General features: G+C 46.4%; 1 protein-coding gene across 1 annotated transcript in view; it reads left to right on the forward strand.

Moving 5' to 3' along the window:
• DMRT1 (doublesex and mab-3 related transcription factor 1) overlaps positions 1-21,095 on the forward strand; it is a 61,125-nt gene that overhangs the window by 15,564 nt on the left and 24,466 nt on the right. Inside the window, exons 3-4 of the mRNA XM_009641503.1 lie at positions 9,607-9,890; positions 19,765-19,927. Of these exons, the coding sequence (XP_009639798.1) occupies positions 9,607-9,890; positions 19,765-19,927 (447 nt within the window). The remainder of the gene's footprint in view (positions 1-9,606; positions 9,891-19,764; positions 19,928-21,095) is intronic.

The raw sequence follows: 21,095 nt of genomic DNA on the forward strand, positions 1-21,095 counted from the left end.
GTCTGGAGCACAAGTCTTCTGAGGAGTGGCTGAGGGAACAGGGGTTGTTCAACCTGGAGAAGAGGAGGCTGAGGGGAGACCTTGTCACCATCTACAACCACCTGAAAGGAGGCTGTAGTGTGGTGGTGGTTGGTGTCTTCTCCCTCGTAACAGGCTATGGGACGAGCGGAAATGGTCTGAAGCTGCACCAGGGCAGGTTTAGGTTAGACATTAGGAAAAATTTCTTCACACAAAGGGTTGTCAGGCTCTGGAATGGGCTGCCCAGGGAGGTGGTGGAGTCCCCATCCCTGGAGGTACTTAAAAGAAGGATAGATGAGTTGCTTAGGGACGTGGTTTAGTGGTGGGATGGCAGTGCTAGGTTAACGGTTGGGCTTGATGATCTTAAAGGTCTTTTCCAACCTAGACGATTCTATGTCCTGAGGAGAGAGACAGCAGTTTATTTTGCCCTCTAGTGACCCACTCATCTAAGATTTAATTAATCCCCATACAATTGTTCCAAATTGCTTGTGCCTTTGCCAGGCTAGACCAGCTCAAGTTGAAGTTTTCTGTGTTGTTTCATGGGATGGGTTTTGACATCATGAACAGAAGCATCATGTGGATGCAGAATCCCAGAAAAAGCTTGTGTGTTGGGTGCATCCACTGCGGGGCTCAAGCAAGACGATAAGAGTCTTAATTCTAAGTTCTCCCAGATTTCTGTGAAATGTGCTGTCCTTGCTGCTTGACTCTTATCCTGGAGTCCCTCTTTCTGGCAAATGTTGTTGGTAAGATGTGCTGTCCCGCTTAGGACTGGTTTAGCCCTTTATAGGTGGAACTGGAAAAGCTTATTCCACTTTGCTAAAATGACAATTGCAGTGTTATTCCTGGAGGGAAGAAAAAAGCAATATTCATTCCTTCTGGGTGAAAATGACTATTGTTCTGGCAGTCGGGCAAACCTTGAGAAGCAGAAGAGCACAACTGGTGACATCCTTGTGGATAAAGCCATCTTGTGGCACTGCTGCCATGATGCCCTCTCCTTGCCGAAAAGGCTGGCTGAACTCGCGGTCCAGCTCCTTCGTCTGGTGAGGGGTGTTGCGGGGACCCCCCGACCCTGCCCAAGCTGTCAGAGGGCCGCTGCAGGGAAAGCGCAGTACCTGGCTGTTTTGTCTTGGAGCAGTGGGAGGAGGTGGAAAGCGTGGTAGGAGGTGGCAGGTGATAAGTGCCTGGGCTGGGCGCAATGGTGAAAAGGAGGTAGGGTAGATCAGTCCCTGTGCACTTCAGCTCCGGGGAAGAGGCCAGACACCTGCAAGAGGCTCAGAGTTGTTGGACCATGCATGTTTTCTTTTTTCTTTTTCTTTTTTTTGAAAAGTGTATTTCTGTTTTGTGAAGCAAGGTGTATCTCTGCTGAGCAGCTGTGTTCCCTGGGTGCAGTTGGAGAGGTACCTATGGTCTGCAGTGGCAATAAGCTGTTTTGGCTATGATTTATTCTGTTTAGCTTGAAGTCACGGCTGCTTTTAGCCCACACATCTGATACAGCTGATAACTGATTTTTTTGACCTCTCCCTCTAATAGACGTTAGTTGGACCACAGCTGGGCATCCAGGGTTGTTTGGGTAGGCAATCCCAAACAAGGAGGAAAAAGAACTGCTGGATTTGGCGTTGGAACTTGAGATGGGGTTGTAGCACTGTTGGAAATTGGGGAAGGTAAGAGGAAACATGCTTTTCTCAAAAGCTTTCCAGGCAAAACAATTGGGAGGACGACAGAGGTGGTTTCCCATAAGTGAATAAGAGTAGGATAGCCCCATACATCTCAGAAAATGGGCTCCAGGACAGGGTACCTGTTTTTTCACTCTGCTTTTAGGGAGGAGGCTTTCACTGGCAGATCTGAAAGGTCTTGATTCTGCATACCTTGTGCTACAGTAATTTATAGTGTGCACTTTTAGTCCAAAGTGAGTACCTGGTCCTTGGTGTTTCCTTTTATTTGTCACAATGGCAGAGAAGTATCTCAGATTTTCTTGTATTTGGGATGTTTATTTAATCACATGGTTCAAAATTGTCAAAATTCTTTTTTTACTAGAATTTGCTAAGTGGTAATTTGTTCAATATCTCTTTCCAGATAGGGATGTGGTTTGAGATTTTTATACATATCAGCACCTGAGAGATTTTAAGATAAAGCGCCCTCTGGAGTATATTGGTAAAAAGAGGACTGAGGGGAAGACAAAAATCAGGATGGAGGGAATCTGCTCCCTTGTCTCCTTGAGAGCCCCGCTTCTCTGTAGGGTCGGATTCCAGTGTCCTTATGAAGAAGAGGGACATAGTGCGTGGACTCACAGTGTGGTGAGACTGACAGCCGAAGCCAGTCATACTGGGATGCCAGCCAGTGTCTGGTCCTTCCCTGGGAGAGCTTTGAGAGCAGTGGAGTCAAAAACCTGGTCCCCCACGCACTCATGCCAATGTCCATAAAGGACAATCCCTGTGAGTCTCATATTGGACCAAATTTGTCTCTTAGGAACCTGTACTGCATTGACAGAAGCTGTAAATCGGGGGGTGGGGGTGGGGGAGGGATGCTGTTTAAAGACCCCTCTCTGCTTGCTGAAGGAGCAGTAAATGAGCTGCTGTGTGAAGGAGTAGGGCTCAGCAGGGTGACACAGGTCTGAAAAGAAGCCAAAACAGTGGAATCAGACTCTGGGGAGGGATAGAAGAAAGAGAAAAGGTGGCGCTGGAGAGGAGAGCAGCTGGGGCCTTCTCCGAAGCCTGATGTTCAGGCTTAGCTGTGTGTTGCTGTTGCGTTCCTCAAATTCCCACTGAGAGACTCCAGCCTCTTCCTGTCCCCTTCCTTCTCTTACTGAAGAGTTTTCCTTTCCTCTTCTTATTTTAGCTGAAGCAGGGAGTGGGAATAGGGAAGGTGTGAGTGTGTAATATTTTGTACGGTATCACTATGCAGGGTACGAATAATAAATCACATGCTACATGCTTAGACAATTTACTGCCGGCTTTTGTATGTGCTGTGACAAGTGCTCAAAAGGTCAAAAAAGCTTCCTTAACAAATTTGATAAGATAATGCAGTGAGCTGTAACAGCATAAAGTCCTGGGGGCCATAGACCAGAATAGAAGAAATAATTATGCATGGTAATGGGTAATTACAGATAATGGCCTTTTTTGGGGGGTGGCAGAAAATACACAGCCCCACAGCTTTGCCTGGAATGAACGTTGTCTAGCACATTAACTTTATAGCAAGCTAGAAGTTCAGCACTGGAACCAAAGATAATCCGCAACTTCTGATGGGAAGGGAACAGCAAGACTCCTCTCAGAGGCAGGGTGAGCATGTGGGTTTTGTTCCTTGGGAGGCAGAGTGTCCCAGCAGAAAGTAAGTAATGGTGCCAGCTTTCTTTGACATCTGAAATAGCTCTGTCATGATTGCCTGGTGGGAGAAACATATTGTTCCAGCGTTTCTGATTATGATGTTGGGGAGTGATTTCACACGGGCCTCACTCAAGGCTACTGTCCGACCTCAAAGCCAGCTACGAATTGAGCTAATGCGTTGCGAGACTTACAATTGCCAAGCCAGTTAATAGGAGTGTACTGATGCTTTATATACCAAGCAAGGGAAGTTGTTCAGGTGTGGATCCAAGACTCTTCTGAGGTCTGAAGGCAAGTGTTTCCTGACTGAACAAATAATTTTTGGCGTTTTAATGGCAGAGCCATCTCCTGCTGCAGAGGCTGCCTTGCGGGAAGATACTAACGCTGCCATGATGAAAACAGTCACTCTGAATTGAAAACTACAGGAAATGTGAGCTACCAGAAGCTGAAGTCTGCTCACTGGGCAGTGGCTATGCCTTCCTGCTCCTTGAGTAAATGTGTTACTTGAGTAGTCATATTTCTTCTGTATTTTCAGCGGCATGTCTGTGTATATGTAGAGTCTTTGTAGGTACAGAAGAAGTAAAAACTGCTAACCATAGGTGTATATAAGAACTCATGTCAATAAATGTGGGCAGTCAAATTCTCTTAATTGCCACACTGCATATACAGAATCCCTTTTCTGAAATATACAGTCAGATGGAGACTAATCAGCTGTGATGGCCACATCAGTAAATTGAACCACGCCACTGCATGCTCCCAGGCATTGGAATGTGACTGTATGTGCTGTCCTGATTTTTAAAACAGTTCCTGGTGTGTGTCCATCCCAAGCTGACTAATATTCTCCCCCAGATTCAAGAGTGTAGTCCAGTAACCATTCCCAGTAGGCAGTTTGGTGCTACCACCCTGTTTTAGATGCTGAGAAAGCCTAAAGCATGGACTCTGTGCCATTTGACCTCAGCATCCAAGGCTTGCCCAGGCATGTTTGAAATAGTATTATCAGTATATAATAAGATGTATAACTGGCCGTTAACAGTACTGGTAGGAATAAAAAATATTCCATGCTTATGTACAGAATGAGTGAATGTTACAGACAAAACTTCAGTGTTTTCATTTCTTGGTGTGTATGCTTAAAAACACATTTGCATCTGTGAGACAGAGATGATGATAGAAATTCCTGTAAATTCCCTGACATTTCACTTCTCTCCTCCCAAAAAGTAAGAAGGGAAAGAATGATCTATATACTGGCTTCTGCGTTGATTTTGCCATGCATATCTGTGATTCGTGTAAATCGCCATAGCTTTATTGAAGTAAATGGTCTGAGACTGGTTTACATTAACTGAGAACTGGACCATTGTTTTTCACCATGCTCTGCTAAGTGAAGGCAGGAGCCCCTTCATAGGTTACTGAATGTCTAAGACCCATATCTGTAACTGACCCCAAGAGCTCACCTTCCTTAAAAGAAAATCCCAGCCAACCTGAAATGAATTACTGGTTAACTACTATTAATATGCCATAGAGCTGGAGAGTCGTCTACAACACGGCAAGATCAATAACAGTATTTATCGTGCATCATATTGATCTTCTATGAAAGAGTGGGCCATATTTCACACTGCATACATAGTGCAAAAAAAGTAGCATCGGTTCTCTACAGAAATTAGTAAAGACATAGAGAAGAGCTTGGAGATCCAGATCCAAGGGCATAACTGCATGAAGGGATACTGTTGTCTCAGTGCAAGAGCATTGCTCACACATGGACAGCCCCTTGACAGCCCTTCATTGTAGATTTGGTGTTCCAAAAACAGCGAGAATTTTAAAGGCTCCTTTTTTTAATTTGCTGTTTTAATTTGTGCTCCTTCTTGTACAGGTTCAGTCCCATATTTTTAATTGTGTCATGTTTGCAGCTTGCAAAATGTTAACATTTGTGGCTAGCGGCAGGGGAAAGACCCAGCAGCCCTTCCCAGTCTTCCCATGTAAAGGGTGAAGACAGCCGAGGCGGGAGCCCAGCTCCTGCAGCAACCCTCTTGTTTTAAAGGGCAGGTGGAGGGGCAGAGTGGGAGTCTGACGGCGGAGCAGCAGTTGCCTTGTTGAGAGCTTAATTCTTCTTGAAAATTGCTCCCCTTAGAGCAATGAACCTCAGGGCTGTCCCTCATGTGCAGGTGTTGTAATGCGGCAAGCTCTGAGGCAGGGGAGGACCCTCTCCTTGCCAGCAGAGCCATTCAGCTGTGTTCAATTACATTTGGGAAAAAAAAAAACACAACCCAACAAAACCAACAGCTGAAAGCTGCTTTCTTAACCTTGGTATTCTCTCCTTGCTCATGGAAAACATAGCCTCACTTGAGGAGGGCACCTTGCTGGCTGAGCAACTGGAGGCGAGGCTGCGGGAAGGTTCAGCCTGTAGGCAGGAGTCAGGAATTACAGGTACAGGCCAAAGACCGGCCAGAGGAACCCCAGTTAGTTAAAGTTTAGTTACAGCCATTGGTTCCAATAGGTCTGCCCTATTCTGCAAACAGTGTCCATGCCTGAGGATGCTGCAGCCCAGCAGCAGTGTGTTTGCCCACGAGCTGGCTAGCCAACTTCAGCTGGAGAGAACTGGCGTGGATAGGGCAAAAACTCCCTGGGCATTTGATAAATACGAAATCTTCTCCGGACAGTTCTCCGAGTGCCATGTTTTACCCCTAAGATGGCTTAGGAGGGTTCCTTGGCCTTTAATTCTGCTCCCCCTTGGTGCTTAGCACTTCTTTGAAGGTACCCCATGTAGGTGCTGGGTGCTCTCACCTGCTTTTCTTCCTCGGTTTTCATTGCTCAGGAAAAAGTCAATACTTTAAGGGCTTTCTCTATTATTAGCCAAACTCTTTCCCCTTAATGTATTTACCGTTGTGCATGTTCTATATGTGTTGTATATGTATGATGTATGCGTTAGTAGTAGGAGATGCATGATTCAGCCAGGCTGCCATCGGGGAAGAGCATGGAGCTGGACTGCAGACCTGCCCTTGACCCCGTGCATGCCAGCATTTTGCTGAAGACAGCAAGAACTCAGCTCTCCAGAGGCATCCTTCCCTCAAGCTGGCTGGTTCAAGAGTGTGAGGAGTTTAGAGTAACTCCTGGGATGCTCTGACCTGACATCCGCCCACAGTGTGGATGGCACAGAGCTATGTCTCGTATGAGACGTCTCCCTTCCCCCAGGTGAAGCACTGAATCACCTCCAGATGCTGCAGAAAAAAAGACTTGTCCCTACGCGTGACATCAAAGAAAATCTCATCTCCTAAATTCGGGAGAAAGTGTGAGATGAAGCATGTGCCAGGTTTCTCCTGGTCTTTGCCAGGTGTTGCCATCTTCAGCAGCATGATGTGGCTTGGGATTTAGCAAAAATGAATGCTACGGGCCATCTTTTCAGAGCTGTCACAGGAATCCTAGTTCTGTATGGAGTTGAGTGTGTCTGTCCTTTCAGTCGAAGTTTCCCCTTTCCCATGGCTCCTGCTTTTTCTGCTAATCTGCTGGGGCCCATCCGTGTGGTGCGGCTGTAGCTCAGAAGGTTTGTCAGGGCTGGTGGTGTCTGGGGATTTATGTGTGTGGGTGCATGGGTGGGTGAATCATCAGGTGACTGGCTTGACGTTGAGTCTTAAGAGGGAAGCTGAAAGTACTGTAGGGGCTATTGGGGAGCAGAGGGACAGCAGGAAGAAAGCAGAGGACTGTTCTGGTAGATTCGTAACAGCCCTGAGTGCTCAACCACTGGCAGCTGATATGCAGCTAGGTAACGGAAAACGGGTGAGTCAACCCTTTTACACCTCTGGTGGCAAATGGTGGTAGCCCCAGCTAAAGACAGGAGGTAGAAAGAGAGAAGAAGGGGCAAAAATCATGTTTTTTCTCCTACTTAATGCAGCAGAAGACTGCCACCACTGTCTTCAAGAAGGAGCTGTAGCACTACCAGCCACCTGAACATAATAGAGACATCAAGGATGCTTGTATGATTTTGGGGATGATTGCCTCCAGGTTGCTCTTCTAGTCTAGCCCATCCCATTTTAGGAAGTGTAGTGCATGAGACCTTTGCAGAAGTTGCAGCAAAGCCTGCTACTTTCACCTCTCTTTCCTGTAGCTGCTGACATCTTAGGGTGGCTCACCTTTCCTGTATGGGTAGAAAGAGGCCCCATCTTCCTGGCACTAGTATTCTTAGCAGAAAGCACTATCCCTTCTTAAGATGCACTGCAAGTGGAAAGACACTGCAGAGGTTTCAGAAGAAATTGCACATCTGTGCAGCATAGCATAACCCTGCCAGAAGTTAAGCGGCTGGCTGCCTTGCATATCTCTGTCTCATGTGAAATCTGTATCCCAGCAGGGAACGTTGCAGGATTTTGCTTTCGGCTTCTAATTTTCAGCATGAAAAGCAGAATAATTGGGCCGCAGCATTATTCGGGAGCTCAGTTTGGGGAGGGGAGTCAGGCTCATGCTGTGATTTAACAGAATTGTTGGCTTTTCAGTGCCAGTGGCCTAAGTTCTGATTTTGTCAAGGGCACGGACAAAAGGACTTTGAAGAGAGGCCTGTCCAGAAGCAGAATAATAGCAATATTAAAATTTCATTAAAATATGAAAGCGCAAAAACTGTGGATGGCCTTTTGCGGCATTGCATACTCCTCTGTTCTGTGCACAAATTTGAGGTACTCCCAATGAAAAAGGCCAGCTGGATAGGTTCTTGCTCGCATAGAGCTCAGGGGCAGAAAAATCAGATGCAGGAGGCATAAAATGTTGTGTCTGCTAATAAATGGGTACAGTTCATTGATGTCAACAAAATGTCAGCCAGAGCTGAGTGGAGGCACTGGATAATTTAGTGACCTGTAAGGAGACTAGCTGTGACTGCAGAGAGCTTTCATTACAGCTGACGAAGTGAAACAGAATTGCATTGTAAATGGCAATAATTGGTAAAACCGATCATTTGATCTGGTGTGCAGCTAATACACAGTACAGTGGAAGGTGTTGCCCTGACTCTAAGAGGCTGGTGAATGCCACCATCTTCATTTTGCAGGTGAGTAACCAAGGTGCAGATATACCAAGAGAAAGGCATGAAACAAACTAGGTAACGCCTGTCTGACATCGCTCTTTGAGTTGTTACTTCATACGTGCCTGTTGTCCATGCTGCTTCAACTCCATCCTGATAGCCCTTGGGAGCTCATCAGTGTTCTTTAACCCACATCCTCTTCTCTTCCACCGTGGAGTGAGACAACATCATGGGAAGAGCAGGAGCGTCTTGCAGAAGGGACCATTGTGCTGCAAACGCCCTCAGGGTTGGTGCAGGGCAAAGGGTTACAGGGACACAAGTCAGAACCATGCGGGGTTTACAGTTGCTCCCTTGTTTGGTATGTAAATGTATATTCACTGTGTGGTTAGACTTCCTAAGGCTGTGGCAGTGTTTTGCTGCGTCTGGCTCAGCTGGTTAGCTGGTGCAGTGTGTCAGAGCTTGGCTGTGCAACCTTACCAACAAGCATTGTCCTTTTTCATCCTTGCAAGTATCTCAAGGCACTGGTTAACACTGGAGTGAGGAAAACAGCACTCTAAAACAGCCTCTGAGAAGCGCTCCATCTTCAGGAGTGACAGGGGAGGCAGACCTTTGGGGGGGCAGCCTGCGGGGAGCGCGGCCGGCCTGGAGGCACCCGAGAGTGCAGACAGCAAATTACAAACAGTCCACTCCTCCTCCTTTTCTGCCAGTGCTGCAGAGGCAGGGATTGAGGGTCTCCCTGCTCAGAGTTAGCACCTGAGACACCTTGGCAGATCATGCAATGCTTTCCATACTGCAGCTTCCTCATGCCCTTGTGACTCTTTGCCCCTTCTAGAGGCATGCTCAGAAAGTGTCCTCTCACCGCAGGACAATGGTGTCACCCTGTAGCTAGAGCCTTTCTGCTTGCAAGAGGCTAAGAGAAACTCAGCACACTGTTTTAATTTAATTTAAAAATAATAGCAGGCCACACACTTAGATGGTGTAATTCATCATCAGATCAACTGATGCTGCTTGAGGACTTGGAGCACTGTCTTAACCTGCAGTTGGTTTTGACTCTTGTTTTGCAGCCTGCAGTGTCTATAGGTGGTCTTGAGCTTTGAGCGTACACCCGTCCACTTGAGTTGCCACCAAACCTCCAGCCGTGTTTCCCCTTCAGCTCCCATCTCTTCCTCTTTATTACCTTCAGTCCAGCCTTCAGGAGAAGTAGTAGCTCATCAGAAGGTGAAAGGTAATGGTCTTCGTGGAGCCTCTTGTTTCATAATGGCTTGTTTTCTTCTTTTCCAGAGGGACAGATGCTCATTCAGGACATCCCTTCCGTCCCCAGCAGAGGGCACTTGGAGAGCACGTCTGATTTGGTTGTGGACTCCACCTACTACAGCAGTTTTTACCAGCCGCCCCTGTATCCTTATTGTAACAACCTGTACAACTACTCCCAGTACCAAATGGCAGTGGCCAGTGAGCCTTCCTCAAGTGAGACAGCGAGTATGATTGTAGGGTCGGCCATGAAGAACAATCTTCGAAGCCTCCCAGCGGCATACATGCCAAACCAGTTGGGAAAACAGTGGCAGGTATGATGTTACAGAGGTGTTACGCAGAAGGGTGAGGTGGACAATAAGCTGTTTCTTGGGCCTGGCTCTGACCTCCTGTTTGCTGGTTTCATGGCAGTGCAAAACCAGAATCAGATTCCAGGGTGGGATTAGGACCCGTATTAGGAAAGTTAGCCGAAATGCATGATTATGATGCAGCACAATGGAAGCAATGATACAGGTATAGGTAGGTTGCTGCAAGCACAGATAAAGGGCACCCACTTGATTTTATCTTCTGATTTACATCATGGTAGGCTATGGACTGTTTTCTGGAAAGAGTCCAAACTACCATATGTAGCATCCTGGGAACTTCAGGTGTGATCTCTGAGTGGCTTTGCTCTTTGAGAACCTGTTTCTTTTCACATCCAAGGTGCTGAAGTGACCCAGGAGACCATGCTGTTGTGCAGTGGGTTGGTGGCAGTCAGTTGAATGTGACATGGTGTGTTGCTGATGGTATGTTCTGGTAGTGTCAGCTCCAGGGCTTGCAATTTTGACTTGGGTAGCTTAAGTTACAGGCTGTGCCTAAGTGGTTCGCAACGGAGCTCTGTGTACTTCATTAATTAGGGTATAAAGCCTGCCGAGCCCTCTCATTTTGGGACTTGATAATTTGGCTTCCATCTCAGTACTGGATGGAGGCTGGAAAAAGGGGAAATTTGCCAAGGCGGGGGATTCTTGGCAAAGTAAGTGGAGCCATTTCCGTTACCCTGAGGCTGTTTGGTCTTGGGCTGCAGTGGTGCTTTTCTGTCTGAGATTTAATTCAGGAGGCTGCACTCTCTAAGTCTGCATACGCCTGCATCCCTTGTCCAAGGGCAGGAGATCTCTTCTGTAGAGCTTCAGGAGAGGGCAGCCTGCCTGCTGCAAAGGCTCTATTTTGAAACCACTCAACAACAGAAGATTATATGTCCACCAAAACCTCCTTTCTGAAGAGAACAGATGGGTCATCCTCTTTGCTGACAGAATTCCTCTAGCAAGTCTGGCACAGGGATCAACTCTGAATGGGTGTTTTAACTTCTGGCACCCAGGAGCTGGACCTAAGACCAGGGTGATTACAATTACTGTAGCAGTCCATATCAGCTTCAGTGAGGCTTTCCTATCATTAGACGTTTTTTCATGGGAAGGTCCTTCTGAAAATGTGGGGAGCCCCTGGGGCAACATCTGTCAGGCCCATGAATTTTAAGAGAACTTTCTTCTCCTAGTGTGTTGATAGGCTTCACCACAATCACCTTCAAATACATGGAGGTGCGCCTTTCCAGTAAAGTTAGTTGATAGCATCCTCTCTAACTGCTGAATTTGATCACCAGACCAGGGGCAGAATTAGACAAGGCAAGCTGGGGATAGGATTTTGTGCGTGGCAATGAGGTGAGGTGCTAGTGCTTTTTTAGCTTTTTCATTTTGGTTGATTGGGTTAACCTGGCACATCATAGCAGAGCATTTCGGGTAAAAAATTACTTCTTCAGAAGCTTTTGCAGTACCTAGCTTGTAAGAGCCTACAGCAGAGCTGATGCTTTGAGACACCATCACAACACAGATGAGGGGCAGCAACATTTGTCTTGTGGAAAAAGTGTTCTTGCAGGCTGCTAGTCTCATACTTCACCATTCCTCCGGCCAGTAGAAACTTCTGTGATTTTACTTTCTTGGAAAAAGGAAAGTAAATTACAGGTACTGACTATCCTAGCGCATAGTGTTTGAGGAAGAGATACATGAAGGTATGTTAAAATATGTTAAACCTTGGAGTGAAGATGGTGTCTTCTCGGTTCTGTTGTCATGTACTGTCATTTGAAACTAGACTATGTGTAAGAAGACTTGGCCTAGAGGGTCCATTGTCCCACTGCGTGATTGCCTGTTTCTCATGGGACCTTTGACACCCCTTAAAGAAACAAATAGAGGAGTGTGTTTTCCATGCATTTTTCTCTTGGGGCCCTGCAGAATCTGTAACTAACTTCTGCTTAAGTGCCACTCAGTTTAGTAAGATGCTGAAGAGTTGATTAAGGAAAAAAGAGCTGGTTGTTGTCAGAAAGGACTGTTTTCCTTCCACCAGCAGGCTCCAAGTGCTGGGTGTTCATTCCCACCTTGTGGGATGTATCGCATGGCTCCATTCACCTCCATGTGAATTTAGTGATTCACCTCACCTAAGGTTTTAATTTCTCCCAGCCAAACCTTTTGGGATCTCTCAGTGCTGTTCTGGGGAGATGTCTGTGGAGAGAGACTAGAGGTAATGCTTTCTGCCTGCAGAAGTGACATCTCCTCATCTTCTAAATGGCCTAAAACCAGAACCCACCTCTCCTGTGAAGTAGGGCAGAGTGTAGTTCAAGGTCAATGTCGTGTAACTTACAAGCTGTTTCTCAGAGGCTGATCTGCAAGAAGAATCGTTATTGCTGGAAGAGTTACAAATCGTGGGGTTTGTATACTGTTAGGACAGCGTAACATTGCACAAATAATCATAAAAAGTTTTACAGTGAGAACTAGGCAGGATAATGCTTGATGGCAGTGGGTGCAGTGATGCCAAAATTGTAAAAAAACCTGAAGATGCTTTGTTATAAGTGGAACGAGCTCTCTTCTGCACGTGATATAAACATTGATTCTGCGCATGGAAGGTTACTAGGAAGGGAAGATCGCAGAAATACAGTGTTAAATGGAAAAGGATGAATGAGTTTCTCTGTCAAGCACGGTAAGGAGTTACAGGAGATTTTCAAAGCATGATCCACAAAGAGGGATCAGACCTTGCTTACACCTTCAGGGGGTTTTTCTGGCAATCCTATGCAGGCTGATTCTCTCCAGAGGAAACACATAGCTGTATCTACACAGGGGTTTTTGCTGGACTGCCTGTACTGCCTGGGTTTATTTTTTACATGCACAAGCTTTCTTAACGAGTTTTCCAGTACAAGTGAGTCTGCTCATGTGACTGGTAGTGCTATAACTATTTTGATCAAGGTTTTTGATTTTTTGCTTCTTTACCAAAATGATAGCTGTCCAACGCCTGCTGTGACCAAATCAGGGCAGCTTGCTAAGCTGTGAGCCCACAGGAGGTTTTCTTTGCTGGTGTAAGCCACCCATGTGGCTGGAAGGTATCCCAGCTTAAGCACTGTAGACAAGACCCCTGCCTTTTCCAGGCCCTATTGATGGAGGCTCGCTTGTCCTGGAATAACTGTAACCACACAAGGAGAATTGCATGCTTAAAGTCAGATAACTTCAGGATGCAGACAAGGCCTTGAGCAGCCCAGCTGTCTGCTGTTTCAGAATTTAGGGAGCAAGGGAAAAAAATCAGGGAGGAAACATGTGAGTGTGTGTGGGATGGGATGAGGATTAATGCATCATTGAGCCTTGGCAAATAAACTGAATCACTGAATCTTTAATGTAGATTAATGTCAGATTTCATTAGTCTTTGTTCTTTGCAGAGGCTTGCGTGCTTGAGTGGATGCATAGAGGTGCGGTTTTTTTAGATATTTCTGTGTAGGTTTTGTTCATTTGTTTATAATTATCCCCGAAGCTGTATCCGTCATGATTTGATAAGCATAATGAGGATGATAGTTTTGGTCAGGACCACTTCAGTCATTTTCATTCTGCTGCTTTTGCCAGCTCTAAGGCAGAGAGTCAGGTATGTCTGGTGTTGCACATGAAGAAAAGGCAAGCTTAGGTCGGAGAGGAAATGTAGCAGATGTGGTGGTTACTGTGCATCTCCTTTCAGTCCAGTCCTGTGTGAGCATCTGGACCCTCCCTTGAAGCTCTTGTAATTGTTCATTACAACGGGAATTTATGTGCATTCAATCCAATTAACAGTTAAATGAGTTCACCAATATCAGTACTGCCAGTCAGAGCATGTTGGTATACAGTGGAAGTTGGTGCTTCTGAAACTAGTCTCACTGCGACCCACTTAGGGACAGCGGCTGGAAAATGATGGGGTGATTGCAGTCTTTTCTACCACAACAAAAATAAAACATGGATGGATATGTCTGTATCTAAACAGGTTTAATTCTCCAAGCTGGCAATGAAACTGCTGGTGTGTGATCCAAGCATAGGGATAATCCAGATCCTTGTGGGTTGTGTCCTCCCCAAAAAGTGTTAAAGCTCTTCTGGTTCCTACAACTGTACCATTAAAAATCTTCAAGGTGCAGAGTGTGCCCCCACACCTGGACACCAGTGGCTGAGTTTTGTTTCTTACTCTAGTAACTCCAGGGATCCTGCTTTGGAGAAAGGTTAAGGCTGACCAGGAGGTTTTGGACAAATTTCAGAATTTCATGTAATTCCTGTTTCATGCTCTCTTTTTCTTCTTTTTTTCTTTTTTTTTTTTTTTAAATGCAGCTTGGCAAACCAGTAATCTCACTTCCAAAACCTCAACTTTTTAATTCTTTCCTTAAACCAGTTTAGAGCAAAAACCTGAAATCAGCATTAGTGAAAGTCAGACTGAGAAATTGTAACTCATTTTCTGGTATGGGAATTACATTTGCCATGTGGAAATGAAATATTTAGCGTTGCTGATGTAGGAATCTGGGTATTAAGGATTTATTTAAAAGTAGCAAACATATAAAACTGTCTTTTACTAAATCCAGGGAAGTGTGGCTGTGGTAGGGCAGCGAGCAGTTTGAACTCTTAAGAATAGCTGCTTGCTAGTAAAAAAGATTGCTCTTCTCAACTTCCACAACCTGTTTCTAGTTTCTGGTGTGGTTTTTCCTCCAAAACGCCTTCTTAGTGAAATGTGCAGTCTAACTCTCCACAAATAGGTGTAAAATGTGCAATATTTATATAAATATATACACATCGTGCAAGTCACCTGACACAATCCCAATTTTATATGTAAGCAGTGTATTATATACTGTATTCATAACATACCCTTCACACTACAGATTTATGCTAAAAGTATCCTAATGTTTCTGACAGCTCATGTGTGACATGAATGCAATCCATATTTCTTGGAGGAGCTAATCTAAGCGGTTTATTTTCCGATACTGCTGATAGGGCTATATCTCTAGGTGTCACCGCAGTTGAGATTCTGATGGTAACATATTGTTTATGGGTCACTGCCTTTGTCTAAAAGAATAGGTTGGAACAGAATAGCAAAGGTTAATTAAGTTTGTCTATCAAGAAGGGACAGATATAGATGTCTCTTGTATTTTCTGTGCTAGAATCAAAGTAAGTCAAAGCAGGGTATCATAGACTCGTTTTTTCCTCATGCTGGAAAATATGCTTAGCTGGTTTTAGGAACAAAACAAAGCCACCTTGGGCAGCGCAAGTGCAGCAGTAGTTGTTGCGGGGTCAGCTCATGGGCAGTAGCATTGCAACGTGGGAAAGTAGTGGCAACCCTGGTTTACAGCTGGGGAAATTGAGGCAGGGAGGTGTTAAATAACTTGCCTATGGTCACAGAGCCCACAGGTGACAGAGCAGAGGTTCTTGATGTCTAGATTTCCACTCCGGTGCCCAGTGGCTGCCTTCTTGCCTCATGCCAAAAACCCGACCTGTGAATTCTGTTGTTTGCAGACCATTGTAGATACATAAATGCAACGTGCAATCTCATGCCCCCTAAAGCTGGCTTTATTTTTAAGACCAAGGCGGAAGGAGGAGGCTATGTTAAAACTTCTAACAGTTTCTCTGGTGTTTCCATAATTACTGGTTTTGTTTTAAGGCGTTGTTGGAGAGTCACAGGTGAGACAGAAGGATGGAAAGCCTGGGTGAAGTAATTTGGTAGAGATCACATGGCACGCCAGTGGCAGAGCTGAAGGACAGTACTTTGATCTATTCCGTTGCTCTAAATTTTTTGCAGCATTTGCCGCCCAGAATTAGCATCTGTGACCTCCTCCTCCTTCTGCTTGTCCTTCTTGGGAATAACCTCCATAGACAGAATCAACTGCAAAAGGTGAAGGCGCTGCTAAGAGTAGCGCTGGCTTGCTTGCAGGAGATTGCAGCTGGCAGGTTCTGCAAATAAAAGAGTTAACCAGGGTGATGTTTTGTCTGAAAAATCATCTGCGAAGGGCAGGACCATTTTCTAGTCTCTGAGGCTGGAAGGAGAAGTAAGCCATCACTTATGCCTGCCTTGCCTTTTTTCTGTCTCCAGTCTGGCCACCTCCTCTCTTTGGCTCTTCCTCCATGAAGAAGATGTGTAGAGGTTACAAAGATGCTGCCAGGAGCTTAGAAGGAGGAGCTGGGCTTTACATTGCTCTTCTATGAGCTTTTGAGAAAGCTTTTTCGCAGGGATGGTCTGAACTGATGTGTGAGCATTTTCTTTATGTTTCCCTGGCTTTTGCTACATATTGTGTCACTGTTGGGTACTGCTGTAGGGCTGCACTGACCATTGTGCTCAGTGATGGACAAATCCTGCTTCCAGCTTGCCTGTTTGTGAACGGGCTATAGCTGCCTCTTGATTCCCCATATTGGCTTTACAAGGGAACATGAAAAAATATCCCCTGCATGCATGGTCTTTTAATCAGGTCATCTTTATCTGTTCATGAGTTACAAGCATCCTGCTGTTGCTTGCAGTACATCCTTTAAAAAGTTACTGAGTGTGTGCTGTGTGGTACAATTTAGGGGAACCCATCATGTTGAATAGGCCAAATGTGCTTCTTCAATGATCTGTGTTGCTCACTGAAGTCAGTGAAGTACTTGGTGAATCGGTCCTGCAGCCGGGGCAGGGCACGAGCAATGTGTGGCTGGAAGGGGATGCTCTGTAAGTGAGCAACTCCGGCATTCAACTCAGGAGCTCAGCTTGCTCTCTGCAGAGACCAAGTGCATGCACTTCCCTTCCACAGCACTTCCTCACCTAACACATGCCGCCTTCTTACAGCACGTAGCCTGCGGTGATACAAACCAGAGTGGCTTGTGGGATTGTGCCAGCCCTTGCCTGTTTTGGCCTTGCTGTGGGGCTGGAAGGGGCGAGGGAGGCAAGAGGAGGCACCAGAGGGCCAGGCATCTCTTCCTGTGCTCCCTGCATGACACCAGCATTCCCCCAGGATGGGACCCAGGGAGAGATCCCAGACCTGGCACCTGGCTTGAAGCATTTGGAAGGCTGGACTGCCCTGGGTTAGAAATACCTGTATATTCCAGGGCCTCCCCAGGGCTGTTTTTATCTCCCTTTGTGGCACCCAAAAATGTGCAAGGACTCTCTAGAGCTGCAGGAGTTAATATAGAGAAAATGCCCCTTCTCATGGGGTAGTGATCTCCTAAGCCCCCTTTCTAATGCAGTGCTAAGGTCAAGAATTTTTACGACTGGTTGTTTTTTTATTGTTACTGTAAAATAGGATTGCTAAGCACTATAAAAAGGAAACCTTATGGTTCAGATTTACTGCAGTGTGTATTCTAAACAGTTTAATAAAACAAAACCAAAAGCTTTTAGATTTTCTTCAGCGGTTAATACACAGCATATTCTTTGCAGAGCCAAGGCTCTGGCTGTCGGTCGAACTGTGGTTCATAGACTTGGTGTGGGTAATAAGATTATAAAACATGTCTCTTGCTAGCCAGCTACCACACACTAATAATAATAGTAGTAATAATTCATTGCATCCAGAGATTTTAGGTGAGTTGTTTTTTTAAGAAATGGAGAAAAACCCTAAAAAAAGATTTGAAAGGAAACAGGTCACTGCATCCACTCTACAGGGAGAGGAAACACGCACGTGGTTGTTTCAGTGCCAGGGAGTGATCCCTCCATTTTGTTACAGTAGAAATAATGCTGTCTACTACAGGTAACCTTTTGTCAGTTGTACATCTGCACACATGCACTTGCACAAGGGAGAGGTGGAGATACGAGGACCACAGATGCTGCCCACCGAGGGAGGGAAGACAGTGTGTGCAAAATGGCAGACAGAGAGGAGTTTGCTAACTTTTTTTTTGCGCAGTACTTATAGAGCTGTTGGGCTTTGAGGATGTGCAGATTCAAAATGGCCTTTGGACTGAGCTTTTGGGCAGTTTGTATTGCCAATCCATAATTTCAGGGCAGAGGCAGTCTGGGTTTTGTTGAGGAGCGCAGGTGTCTGTGTCCAAGAGGAGACTGACCTTTTTCAGAACAGCAGAGGGGACGTCGGTGGCTTTTTTGAGTTCAAGCTTCCTTGAGATGACACATCAAATTTTTTTCAGAGCAATTTACTGTCTATCGTGGGTGAAACTTCGGTGCATGTTGAACTTTTTCTGCATGCAGAGAGTGCGGATTGTAGAGAATTCACCTTTTAAGTATTGCTTTAATTTGTAATAGGAAAACACTTTCACAGACTAAAAGCGTGTCCTGCTGATCCCTCAGTACATGTGCAAATATGTGCGGCTGTGCTGCTGCCAGAAGACGGGCAGAGGTGCACTTTGCTTCTGGTAAACAGCCACCACTTTCTATCAGCACTTAATCTCACTGCAAACCTGGCTCCGCATGGAAGGTGGGATGTTGCTTTCTGTCTCAGAGAGCATCAGCAGGATGCTGACTTGGGCCTTGTTATTTCCAGCTAGGCATACTAAAAGCAATACTGAATTATTAAGGGGACCCCTGGAAAACAAGGGGTGACTGCATTCTGGCTGCTTTGCTGGGAAGTGCCGGTGGTTCCTTCTGCCAGGACCAGACCCTGCGGGTCTGCTGGTGTGGGGCAGCCGCCTGGGACAGAAGGCTCACCCCCTGCCTCGGCTGCTCCCCAGGTCTGAGAGGCGCAGCCTGGGAAGGGCTGAGGAGCAGGGAGGGCTCCACATGCAGCTGGCTGGGTCCCAAGGGAACCGCAGTGGAGCAAGCAGAGCTCCTCTAACTGGGGTGAGATGTGGCTGAAACGGCTGTTGAGCACTTCTGCTTGTGAAGGCAATGTCTACTGGTGTAGCTGGACGTGCGTTACTGTTGGCACTGCTACCTTTATACCTGGTACAAAACTCCAATATCTTTTCTCTGACCAGAAGCTTTCCGTCTTACAATCATTCACTGTCCAGCAGACTTAGGGAGACCAGGTAGCGTTACCTTTCCTGTTGAAAATGCCAATCTTGTGAAGTGTTTGGCTGCATTTTTGGGAGCACTGTAGACACATTACATTGTAGGGCTTTGGGACAAAAATAGTAGATGGTGGTTCTCTCATAAAACAAAAGTTTTAAAAAGCATTACTGCTTCTCTGGGGGGATTAGTTTGGGTGATTTCAGGGCACTGGAGTAGGATAGACTTTAATTTCTGAGTGCTGCCAACTTTGCTGCAGGCTATGGGAGGGAGAAGGAGTTGTCTGATGGACACTGTGCTGCCTGGTGTCCAGCTGTGGCTCCACTACAGGCTTCCCATGTAGTCTGTCCATAGCTTGTTTTTTCTGGATAAATCAGGAAAATACTTTTCTGTCTCACTGGGTTGTAAGAAAAGTGATGTGTTTGTGTGTGTGTCACTGCTCAGATGCCATGGAGCATATCCCTTGTGAGTTGGTCGGTAGGAGGTCCCTCTTAGCCACCCCTGGCGGAGCAGTTACCATCAGCCTGAGACGGGTTAATCTCTGGGGAGGTGTAGGGACTGAGTAGATGCTTTACCTCTGACGCCGGCCAGCTACGTGCAGTTGAAGGGGTCTGGAAAGCTTCTCGTGGTGGTGTCTGTGCTGTAAGCAGGGGACTTGCCAGGAAGCTCCTTGCAGCGAAGGGTACTTTGCTTGTGTGCCAGGCACAGCATCACCTGCGATACGATAAACCAGCTCTTGGTTTGCCACTGCTGCTAGGTCACATCCTGTTCCATGCCAGCTCACTGGTGTGGGCACTGGAGTGGTGTGGGCACACCATGAGCCGACGAAAGCGAAAACCCAAGGCCAGCGTGTCAGGATTTTACTTCCCGTCCACCCCGTGTGACCCCCTGCAAAGCCGGGGGGCGGGGGGGCAGTGGGCTGCCTGTGCAGTGCTGGTGCTCAGCATTCACAGGCTGCTGTTGCGTTTCTCTCCCCGGCAGGTGAAGGGCATGGAGGGCCGCCACGCTGTCAGCTCCCAGTACCGCGTGTGCTCCTACTACCCACCCGCTTCCTACCTGGGACAGGGGGTCAGCGCTCCCACGTGCCTCCCCCAAATCCTGACTTCCGAGGACATACCCTCCTACTCGGAGTCGAAAGCAAGAGGTAAGTGCACCCACCGGGGCATCTGGGACCGCCTTGCCTCAGGGCAGGCAGCCAGGAGGTGTGAGTTGCTGCTGGGAAGGCATCCGAAAGTAGGTGTTCACAAGGTGGTGGCTGTTTTCTGGAAGACTTGTAGTGGGGTGGCAGTGTAGGGCTGTTACGGTGCAGTAGTGCATGCTTGTGCTTAACAGTCTCATGGTTCAGCGGTGCAGTTAGTCATACCTTTCTGCTCCTCTGTATGTCTCTGAGTTGTACAAAGAGTTGCTTGCTCACCACCTGGCTCACTCACAGGAGCAAAGAATTATTTTTGCCCCAACCACAGAATTATCTTTCCTCCCTTTTCTTCTCAGAAATGCTGTCCATGGTTTTTTCCACAGGCATCCCACCGAACCTTTACAGTCCTCTTCTTTCTGAACCATGTGCGGGAACTATTGCTGCACCATGTCATGAAGCCCTTTGCAGACTTGCTTCCTTGTTTGCTGCTGTCAAACTCATCACACTGTGTTATTTCATTTAAAACTACTGCAGATAAATTCTTCTTTTCGTATCCAGTGTTTCTTGGCTGTCCTAAGGATTACTATAATCTGCAGTGATTTCCAGAAAAGTGTTGGTGAATTTACCCTGTGGTTTTGACAATTTTTCTTTCACATCCTTGTTCCCTTGCTCCAGTAGCAGGTAGAGTGCAGACACAGGCATTAACGTGGCCCTGCTGGAGTAGACCAACTCCATTCAATGCTGCTTCCCTGTTCCTGGAACAGGGCAGTAACGGATGCTAGGGAAACAAGAAGAGAAACAGAGGAAGAGTAGGGCAATCCTACTGCACATGTCCAAAATCCTCACACTCCTGCAGCATCCAAGGGTGTCCTGAGCAGTTGATTGCCTCTGAACCACCGTTTCAGTTACTAGCAGCAGACCTGCACTCATGAATTGAGCTAACTCTTCCATAAGCTTTTACACTTTCTGTCTCTCTGTAGCGATCAGTGAATTTGGCAGTTTAATTTTGTATGGTCTGGGGGAAGTATTTCTTTTTGTTTACTTTACACCTGCCAAATTTTTATGGTGTTTTGGTTTTTTTAATACAGAGTCACACTACTGGTAACAGCATCCATCCTCATTTACTTCACTGATGCACTCATACATTGACATCAATCTTCTCTTTATACCTGATGGA

Source organism: Egretta garzetta, unplaced genomic scaffold, assembly GCF_000687185.1.
Source record: "Egretta garzetta isolate BGI_Z169 unplaced genomic scaffold, ASM68718v1 scaffold596, whole genome shotgun sequence".
Classification (NCBI taxonomy): Eukaryota; Metazoa; Chordata; class Aves; order Pelecaniformes; family Ardeidae; genus Egretta; species Egretta garzetta.